The following is a 10,789-nucleotide window of genomic DNA, read 5'->3' as shown; positions in this document are numbered from 1 at the left end:
GGGCTTTCTGGGAAGGGGTGAGCACTTGGTGGTTCCAGAGGCTGTCAGAAGGTGTGCAAGGGATTATCTGTGGCTAGGTTCCCTTTGGCACTGCAGCAGTCCTCCATTGCATGCATCTTCAAAGGTGTCGGCTTTGTCCAGAGTGCAATGCCCATTCCTCAGTGGTCCTGGGGCTGTGCTTGTAGTCATCTCTGGTTTTCTTGTGCTGCTTTTTTCTGGTCTGGCATGTCTGTGCCATTGCACAAGCAAGTAAGCTTGACAGTGGGATTTCTGAAGCCATTTAGGATCCCAGTTCATTGAGGATGTAATAGATGAAAGCAAAAGGAGTTTAAAACAGTCTTAAATGTAAACAGCTGCAGGCTTCATCCTCTGTGGGCTAAATAGCTCATTTGTATGTGTTATTTCTAGAGTAGTGGTTTAACCACTTGATGCCTTATGCCTGACTATGCAAAATGAAACAGGCTGTAGATTAGAGGTGCTCCAGCCTAATAAATATTGCAACTTTTGTGTCCTGTTCCTAAGCAAATTGAAGCTGGCACTCGAGGCAATAACCTGCCTGAGCTTAGGACACAGCGGGGACCAGCCTTTAGAAGTTCACCATAGTCTGCCACACCAAGGGTGGTCTCAGGAAGCCCCAGGAGTTGATGCAAAGAACTGTGATTGCTGAAACCGAGGAGCTATTCCAGGAGTGCACTGCTGCCTGCTGAGCTTCTCTCACCATCCTCCAGGGTGGGTGGCCACAGGAGGGGTCAGGACAACACAACCCAGCCGCAGCACCCATTCTCATGGGAGCCGTGTTCCCAGATGAGTGAAATCCAGTCATAACCCCCCCAGCACCTCTGATGCAGCCTGTATGGAAGTGAGCAAGACATACCTTAGATCCTTTGCTCTTACTTTGCTCCCCCACCCCCTGACTGGCTGTTCATCTCTTATACCCCCACCCAGCTAGACTGCAACAGCTCCAAGCAGGTTCCTCAAAGCTTAGCTTGCTGCTGGCCTTTAATTACAGTGTGGGAATATACCTCATGTTCCTGTCCTCAGCCTCTTGTAACTAGCTGTACAGGGACTCCAATTCCTACTAAGCTTGAAAGTGTTTGGGGCTGTTCTGCTAAGTGGTGCTAAAACTGACTATTGCATTTCTATCGTCAGAAAGCTTCACAGTTCCGACGTCTGTTTATGGTGCCAGGCCTTGCTCTTCTTCCAGGCTTCCCTCTCAGAGGGGCTAGAAAGAGAGCAAATAAAAGTGAGAAACAGACTTTAATTGCTGCCTTGAGGAAATGTCATGGACTGACTCCAGTGGAGGGCAGATGGCCCAAGCCTGTCCTAAAACTTCCTCTATGGATACAGTTGGATCCAATGCCTGGCTTCTCCCCACCCTAGCGTCTGTTCACACCTCTGCCACCCACCCCAGATGTTCCCATTCCTGGAGGCCAGGCAGATGGTGGCACCTGGAAACCTACCCCCCACGCATTCTTCTCCAGCCCATTACCTAGAGATAGATGCCACCATCACTTGGTGCTGTCAGAGAGGTAAAAGCGTCTCCAGAGCCAGGGTGTGTATAACGCATGTATGGGCAGTCACTGCCACCTTGTGGAGATTAGCAGACTTGTGTCCAGCTGCAGGTAGAGAGAAAGCTTCAGGCAGCTCCCATGCATCCTTCACCTTTCTCTGTCTACCAACCTGGACCAACCCAGCTTTCCCTCTCCAACGGAGTTAAAAATGCATTTCATATGGGTGTGTTTCTCTGACATCTCCACAAGACCGTTTCAAGTTCCTCAAACTCATCTAGTTGATCCTTACCAAAGCTGGAGGCATCGGGCTGGTTATGCTTCTTGCCTGCATGAAACCTCCACTGAAAATAAGGATCCACAATATGGTTCAGCTTCTGCTCAGCTAAACTGAGTACAGCACCCACTGCCTCCCCAGAGCTCCTTATCAGACTCTTGTTCCTGCTATAGTTTTGTGTTTGGTTTTCTGAGGAAGACCTACAAGATAAAGGTTGCAGCAGTTGGGGTAGAGTTGGTATACAGTTACTGCTTCAGATGAAAAGCAAACTCCATGCTATGGACAGGCCCCTGCTAAGCCTGAGGCCCAATCAGTCCTGTTGTCAGCATAGCAGTGTCTTAGGTTTACATGGGAAGCTTTAGGGGTGAAGCAGGTGGGGAAGGGGGATGCCAGGGTAGTTACCGTGAGAAGACACCAGAAGCTGCCACTACATGAGGGCCACTGACAGCCAGCTCCAAAAGGTACCTGCTGCTGGCCAGAGCTGAGACCTCTGTGAGAAGATACTTGATGAAGGGTAAAAAAGCACCATGCCCCAGCAGCCGGGGGAGATGAACAGGACTACGTGAGCAAAAGCCACCATGCAGGCACCAAGGTCAGTGCAGGAGGCGACAAGGTGTTCCAGGCACCAGAGCAGAGATTTTCCCCTGCAGCATGTGATGCAGACCATGGTAAGGCAGCTGTGCTCCTGCAGCCCACAGTGCAGATATTTACCTGCAGCACAGGGAGGACCCCATACTAGAGCAAGGGGGAACATGCAGCTCATGGACAACCCACAGAAAACCTGGCTCCTGGCAGGGCTTCTGGCCCGTGGAGAGGAGCCTACACTGGAGCAGGTTGCTGGCAGCATCTGTGGCCCACAGAGCACCCATACTGAAACAATTCATTCCCAAAGGACTGTATCCTACAGACCCCACACCGGAACATGGGGGAATAGCATAAGGAAGGTGCAGCAGAGGTGAAATGTTAAGAACTAACCAAAACCCCCATTCCCCTGCACTGCTCAGGGGTGGGAGAGTGGGAGACCCAGGAATGAAACAGCCTGGGAAGAAGGGAGAAACAGGGGAAGGTGGTTGTAGATCTGTCCTTATTTCTTACTGCAACTAAACAGACTAGGATAGCAAGTTAATTTCCCTAAGACAAGCCTGTTTTGCCTGTGACTGTAATTGCCAAGTGATCTCCCTGTCCTTACCTCAAGAGAGGGCTTGTCAGTTAAACAAGGTTAGCCCACCAGTCAGTCTCCCACTCCTCTCCAGGGGCCAGGGATCAGCACTAGAGTTCATCCAGCAAGGATTTCAGCAGTATATTCCTCGAGCCAATGCTTTGAGTGGCTGAAAGCTGTACATCATAGAGCACAAGGGAGCTGCTGTTACCACAGTGTGTGGGCAATAGTAAAACTGGCTGGTTTGTTGTTTTTTTTTTTCCCTGCTAGATCCAGCCAGTTTTGACAAATGAAGAGTAAAAATTTAAACATTAAAATAATTAAATACTCTTACTGGAATCATTCAAGGGCAGAATCAAAGTCTAACTTCATTCAAGTTAAGGACAGAATGAAAAGCAGATGGTTAACTGGAGTTACACTACTGCTCCAAGAGATGTGGAAGAGATGTGCAGGTGGTTAACAGACTCCTTCCCCAAGTGCACGATGGCAGTTTCAGAACACGTGGATGAGTTGGTGCCACTGTTTCACTGCAGTCCAATCACACACAGTTCTCTTGTCCACTGTCTGTGACCGCTTGCCCATACCTTTCATGAGTTCACTCATTAAGCCTAGTTATTTGAGCCATGTGTTCCAATTGCTGTACTCAAGGAAGTACTTCTCTTCCTGTTGGCCAGCCCACTGTAAGAAAGTGAGCTAGGCAACAGGCCTGCAGACAAAGCCATCTTGCTGTACTGGTTTGACAGCAAGGCACAGGTCCCAGCCATTTCATAGCCAAATGAGACTGCAGTCATTGCCTCAGGGGAGAACTTCTTTTCTGAAGCCTTTACTCCAAGGAGAAACCTTTATATGTTTTCTTCTCTGCCATGTAGCTCAAGTTTCTTCCAAGCATTCAAGTCAGTTTGCCATCTACCACTTCCCTCTCAAAAGCATCTTTTCAGGTCGCTGGATCAAAGCAGTTGGTTCTGTTCATGAAAGCAGCAGACCACAGAGTTCAATGAAACCATGACTGCTGCGCTGTCTGGCACATGGTAATACTTGCCTTACCCTTGACATGAAAAACAAGCAGAACGCCACACCTGCTGAGCTCTCCAGGATGTTACTTAATACCCATGTGGCAGGGCAGATGGTCCAAGTTCTTAGCAAGGCTACTTGTACCCGTACCAGTTAGGGCAAAAATTTTATTTGCTGTATCTCGGCTTTAACAATGCCTGAAGCGCCAGGTTCTTGCCTGCTGGGATGCAGTGCTGCTCCCATCCTGAACAGGGCCTCTCTTCCCAGCTGGGCACTGTTGCCGTAGGGATGGAGCCCCCTCACAGCTCAGCTAGGTGCAACCATTAGGCTTTTCATATCATCACCCATCATGTCAAGAACCAAGAGTCAAATTCCGATGTATCTATGCATTTGAAGAGAATATGCTTGCTGGCTCCTGCAAAGGGAAAGCTGTCCCACGACACAGATCCTCACTGCACACACCTTCAAGAACCCATCCTTTTACATAAAGCTATGCAAGTTATTTTCATCACACTATGCCTACATGCCAGTGCTCAGAGCAGGAATATACTGCAGCACAGGAACCTAAAGACCTGCTGCATTTCCAAGAACTGCTTTGCACCCCTGGTTTCAGCACAAGTTATTCCAGTATTTTCCATCCATCTTTCCCAATTCTGTCTTGAATTTCCAGTAACTTGTCACCTGGATCTTTCAAGGTGACTGCAGTGGCATCTAATTAAGAGATTAACAAACAACACGAGCAGCATTTCCCATTAACTGCACTCTTCCCCTGAGGCAATAAGCAGCAGCAACCTCATGTGGCCTCACATCAGCAAACACCATGTGCTGCAGCACATCTCAGTAGCTTTCTCATTTCTTAAGGAACAAGCTGGCTATCAGCAGCTCCTACCAAGCTTCACCTGGACTTCCTAACAGGGATTGTCCAAGCTTTCCTTGCTCCCAGCTACTGCTCAGGACTAGGTAGGCCACACAGGAAGTGCTTTCAAGAGCAATTTGCTTGTTTCCAGATGGTACCATGTTATTGATACATTCTTGCTCCAGCTTCATTTTATTCTCTCTCCACCATCCCATCCACAGCACCACTTGGGCCAGCGATTTCTCACTTACCTGTGCAGTCTTTCACCTGTCAGTCTACACACTTCTGCTGCACTTCTCTTAGTCAAATAGCTGGAGCTGCACAGAAAACATTTTGCACGTCCTTCTCATTGCATAATGACAACCTAGAGCTTACATCCAAGCAGATCTTTGATGGCTCATCCTGAGCTAAAGGGTGTGGTCACCACTTGGACTAGAAAGATCTTGTTTCAAATAGGGAACATGTGCAGCAAGCTACTGAAGGGCCTCAGTGCTCAAGAGCTAGGAAATTCATGCATGCTTGTGAAATGAATGTAAGGCTGAGTCACACACAAACTCCCTACCAGAAAGAGGCTCACTCATGCCTACTTGCTGTATGCATAGCAGAAGTCTTGCTTTTTCATCAGTGATACTCCATGAGCAGCACAGCTCACCTAGCTGTGTGGTTAGCAGCATTAGGCATAGCTGCTAACTACAGCCCTGCCCCCTTATTGACTGAATTCTTATCCAGGACAACACCCAAGCCAGCAAGAAAGCCATGCTGATCTGGTGGAAAAGCACACCAGTTCTCCTTGGTAACACTGGGAAGAGTAGTCGAATATATAGGGAGGCTGGCAGGTCTGCAATAATCCATGTAGACAACCTGACGCAGGTTTGAAGAGTCCAGTTTACTGTCCAGCACAAAGAAGCATTCACTGTGTTTTAAGAATGCAATACTGCAGTCAAATGAAAGTGACAAGATATAAATCCAACTTATCTTGGGGTTAAGACATTAGAAGTTTTACCTGTTCAGTCATTTGTTCCAGACTATTACATAGAAACAAAACAGTCCCACTCAGACTAAACACACTTTGCTACTCACACAACCAAAAGGTACAACAACAAGGAGGCAAAAAGGCAGGAGCTCCAAGTCCCACCTTACGCTTCCATGAGAGGGCTGGCATTATGGCATGATAAGCCAAGTCTTAGCTCTGAGTCTAAAATGAAGCTTGACAAATTTTAAAAGAATCTTTAGCTAAAAAGAGGCAATGAAAGAAGCTATCCCACCCAGTGACCACTCTCTTTTCTTCAAATCCTAAACTCCCCTTTCTTTGTCTTCAAGCTGGACTGTCACTCTTTGGATTACAGACTGGTAACTATCACCTGAGAAAGGTGGCAGCACACTTCTCATAAAGCAACGTCACTGCTGTCTCACACAACACAATTTTCCACCCCCAGCAATAAAAATCAATCAGATTGTGTTTGACAAGTGTTTGTACTCAAGACAGTACTCCTTTTACACAGCAAAACCCAAGACCTTGATGACATAATGAAACTGCTTACATTTTCTTTTAAGGACAGGCAGTATCCAAAAGTGAAGAATTTACACTTTATTGTACTTATTCACATAGATCAAGAGGACAGTTTTCACCACTTAATCTAGCTAGCTTGCTTTATTTTTTTTAAGTAGAAAAGTTACAGGCTATAATTTAGCCGAAGCAGTCATGCTTCAAAGTCTCCATGGCTGGAGATCAGACTAGGCTTTTAATGGTCTCTTCCAGCTTCTCTTTATTGGCCCCAGAGAACTCTTGCACCTGTAAAAAGAGACTGAATTTTAGAACTTTTGCATTCAATGCTTCATAATATTAGATGCATAGCATCCAGACACAAACACATCTACTGAACTCTGCTACAAGTGAAGTTTTTTCATTCCCAAAAGCCTTAACAAGAACCACTTCCAGACTGCTACTGCTGCAGCAGTAAATATGTTATCTACATGTAAAATCCTGTAGAAAAGTTGATCCTGAACCAATGCTATGTAAGACCCGAGTACAGGCTTGAAGAGACTGGAGGTCACTACACAGACGTAGCTCAAAGTTACCTTGGACTGCTCAGGACTCTTACCAATCAAATTCTGGAAGGATTACTCCAAATGACCTGGCCCTGAGCCTGGTTTATCCTGTGAAATTTGTGATTGTTGCAACTTACACAGAAAGACAAAGGCAACATTTACATCTCAACAGTGCTGTCTTCCAGTTCCTACTGGGGTGCAAGGTTCAGAGCAGACTGCACTAAAGGTCACAAAATTGCTTGCTTGGTACTTACATATTCAGAGAACTGCCAAGGTCACCCAAAATAAAAAGCCATACAGCAGGGTTACATACACCACCTACATCTTGGCACAGCATAAACACAATTCTCCTAATTGCATTAAGAAGCTGTGGAAGTTTACCCTGAGAAAACTGTCAAATGTTCATTATTGGTCATGACTTGACCCCACACTGAATTCAACTGAAGGTCCCTTTGCACCCGACACTCACTTTATAAGGTGCAATTCCATTGCCTTCAGCCATGAAACCTCAATCCAGGCAGTGCTTCACTTTAGCAAAGCCTACCTTCAGCTTGTTTGGCAAACAAAGTCTGAGACAATATACTTTGTCTGAACTAGAGAATTGCTGAGCTGAGAGGCATTCACAGCATAGGCAGCCTACTATGCTGTCAAAGCATGGTCTGAATCCCATGTCATCCACCTCTTGACAGAGCAGGTCCTCTGCCAGGGACAGGGCCTCCCTTTAACAGGTTACACTGCCACTACGTAAAAGCATCTGAACAGTCATTTCAGCTGTGTCTATATTCAGCTATGTTTAAGGCTCCTGTTTGGGTGGGATTCCACCACATACAGTCACATTCTCTGCTCAACTATAAGCTGCACCCCGAGAACAAATTTTTACCAAGATGGTAAAAAACAGGGTGCTAGGCAGGCAGACTAGCAGACTTAACCCAGACATCTAACCCCACTAATGTCTCACGGTGCTCTGTAAGACTGGCCTGTAATACTAACTTAGTTCACTACCCATTAACAATAGGGTTTGCTTCATCAGTTAACTGCTGGTCCTGCTACATTTGCTGCAGCACCAAGAGGAACTTGCTCACTCTGAGATGCCACGCCAGTGATCCCCCAGAAGCATTATCAAGACAAAGCAGGCTAAGTGGTCCAATATTCCCAACCGTTTTTCAAACATTTAGATCACCTGCTCCAGCTGCTAAAAAGCAGAGCCTACCTTTTTCCCATTCTTGTAGAACTGGAATGTTGGCATGCACTTCACATCACAGTGTGCAGCAACGTCCTGGAAGAGACAGAATACAATCTTCAGCTGTACACACCTGAAGGATGATAAATTTAGACCCCACTAGCTGCCTTCTGTTTAGGTGACAGAGCAAAGCCATTACTGCTCAAAATTAAGCAAAAGCGCTTCTGGTGGTCCATAACTAGCAAAGAGTGCAGTGTTAACATCTCCCTGAAGTAAGGCTGAAGGACCCCCCTTCAGCATTTAATTCATGCTATAGCAGAAACACATTTACTATACTTGCATCCTGTGTTTGGAAAAAAAGACCTCTTAATCAAAACAGATAGGACTATTTGTAAGGCTCAAGAGCATTACAGAAGCTCTTGTGTTTCAATCCAACATTCTTCAAGTACCAGTTTGACACTGCTGGAGCTGCTATACAGCAGTCATTTTTCTGCACTGAAGACATGAAAGAGGCAAGTGTCAAGAGCAGTGGAGAGACCAGAGAGATCCCCAGACAATTGCGAGCCATTAGTATCAGGGGAGACTGCATCAAAGCATCTTAAGGCCTTAGACTAACACTCCCTCCCAAAGTAGGGGGTCACTGTTCCCAAGTTACCCAACAGAACTTTAACTGTGAAGATAACCAAGACAGTTTGTTCTGTTCGGGTGTCCTCTAACAAAAAAAAAGATTGCCATTTTCAGTGTAAGTGCTAAACCCCTAATCTCTGCTTCACTAGGTTGAGGTAATCTCATTTTTTCATCTCAGTATTTGCAATGACATTTTTAAATAAGACATCTTCGTTGTCACTTGTGTGGAACTCATTAGCTAATCCCCGCCCCCGCCATCACCCCAGACCATACCTGGGCATCATCCACATCAATTTCAATGAACACCACATCACCATACTTCTCACACAAACTCTAGAACAAAATAAGAAACTATGCAGTTACAATGTTCCAGGAAAGCTTTTTCTAAGAGACATCCATATTAATTGTAAGGCTGGTGCTAGCACCATTGCCACCTAAGCACAAGGGGAAGGATTGTGATAACTGTGTACAGAAGCATAAACACTGTTTCACTCTGTACCTCACCTCTTGAGGCAATGTAACTGTTAGGCCCCTACAGACCCAAGATACATGCAAGCATTATCACAGCAGAACTTATACCATGTCTCAGCTCCCAGCTGTATAAAAGGGTGGTATATTTAAGTTGATAGTCTCAAAGGAGATAGTTCTGTAACTTATCCCTCTTCCAGAAAAGGCTGGAAATCACATGTAGCAAAAGGAAGTTTCTCCCACATTATTGTTAAGCAGCGTAAAAACATTCTGTATACTTTAATACAGTTGCCAATAAAAACAAAAAGGCCACTTACATGGAAAAAGGGCTTGATCATTTTGCATGGTCCACACCATGTGGCAGAGAAGTCAACAACTATCAGCTTCCCACCAGCAGACTGCAATTCTGCCTCAAATTCGGACTGTAAAAGAACAAAAGAATTGAAAACATTAATGATTTCCCCCTTCCTTTCTGAAATGACTTAGACTAATCCCCAAACTAGCTTGCTATCAGCCTTAACACACTAACCATTCTGGTAGCTCTTTAAACACATCATGTAAGTGCTTCAGTATGAATTGTCTTCACTGCTGCTAGCATCAGCCAGTGTCTTATGACTCTTCAATTAGACAGAGACCATAGACAGTCACCCCAACTCACTGAACTGTGGAAACAAAGGCTAGATACTCATCTAGACTACAATCCTCAACTCTGGAAGCTCTGTTTAGGGTTACCCTTGAATGTGATCCTTATGGTTTTTAATAAGTTTCTCATTTCTGTCTTGGCAGGAAGGCTTCCATCTTCTTTGGGGACAGACTTCCCACTGCAGAATTTTAAAAGAACAATCCTTTTTCCACACTCTTCCAGTCTGATGCCTTTCCAATCAATGGTAACATCAAAATGATGTTGTGTGATTTACTCTACAGCTTGTTTTCTAAAGCTACCTCAGATTTTTTTTTTTTTATTTGTCCAAGTGAACTCACGTGTAACATCACTAGCCAAAGAAAAGATACATATACAGACCACTCAACACCCAAGAATTATTTAGAGCTTTGAGTCTGTTTGTTGCACTTAGTGACACCAACCATTTCTGGACAACATTCTTTGGTATTTAGAGGTCCTTCTGTGCCATTGGCCGTGTTTTCTGGTCAGAAAGTGAATGCTTTAGAGAACTGAAAGCCATTAAAAGCAATAAATACTTGCATGCTAGCAGTAGGGAAACAAGTATCTCAGGCAGAAGCAGAAAATGCTAATCAGCTGCTTTCTGACAGTGTCTTTTCCAAAGCCAGTGCAAGTCACTTCAACATTCCACAATTTTGTTCTCACAGCAATGCAAGCTTCAGGAGAGCTGTTAACATAAACTTCATTTCAGATCACGCATATAAAAGATAGCTGCTTTAACCCTCCCCAACTTGACAAATCAGAGCATTAGAGCTCCGTCAGCAACAGCTACCCAACAGCAGTACAGTTGCTGCCACATGTACTCAGTGGTTGGTTCTGCAGTGCAGGAGTTAAATAATTAATGCCAGCTTCTGCAATCAGCCACAGTAAATTGATACTTTATTCTAGTAAGCTGTTCCCCACACCCTCCCCCCTTAAAGAATGACATGTAGGTGAGTAGCCAAGAATGTACATAGTCAAACTGGTCACAAGTGT

The 10,789-nt window shown here is 45.2% G+C and overlaps 1 protein-coding gene across 1 annotated transcript; it reads right to left on the bottom strand.

Moving 5' to 3' along the window:
• Positions 1 to 6,384: 6,384 nt before the first annotated feature.
• LOC130606630 (thioredoxin) lies at positions 6,385 to 9,682 on the bottom strand. Its single transcript, XM_057423143.1, has 5 exons — positions 9,665 to 9,682; positions 9,453 to 9,557; positions 8,941 to 9,000; positions 8,071 to 8,136; positions 6,385 to 6,603 (listed from the first exon to the last, which is right to left on the bottom strand). The coding sequence occupies exons 1-5, from the start codon at positions 9,665 to 9,667 to the stop codon at positions 6,541 to 6,543; spliced, it is 297 nt and encodes a 98-aa protein (XP_057279126.1). The 5' UTR covers positions 9,668 to 9,682; the 3' UTR covers positions 6,385 to 6,540.
• Between the last annotated feature and the right edge of the window lie 1,107 nt (positions 9,683 to 10,789).

The sequence above is a fragment of the Pezoporus wallicus genome, unplaced genomic scaffold (genome assembly GCF_028554395.1).
Source record: "Pezoporus wallicus isolate ANWC-B61680 ecotype Strahan unplaced genomic scaffold, APGP_CSIRO_Pwel_v1 contig_7243, whole genome shotgun sequence".
In the NCBI taxonomy this organism is placed as follows: domain Eukaryota; kingdom Metazoa; phylum Chordata; class Aves; order Psittaciformes; family Psittacidae; genus Pezoporus; species Pezoporus wallicus.
The sequence above is the reverse complement of the archived record's forward strand: the minus strand, read 5'-3'. Positions and strand labels throughout refer to the sequence as shown.

What these genes read in the sequence shown, in the direction of transcription:
- LOC130606630 (XM_057423143.1), bottom strand. An exon ending in TGATCAAGCCCTTTTTCCAT is followed by an intron (nt 9,001 to 9,452) that starts GTAAGTGGCCTT and finishes ATTTTGTTCTAG; the next exon opens with AGTTTGTGTGAGAAGTATGG. An exon ending in TCTACAAGAATGGGAAAAAG is followed by an intron (nt 6,604 to 8,070) that starts GTAGGCTCTGCT and finishes CTCTTTTTACAG; the next exon opens with GTGCAAGAGTTCTCTGGGGC.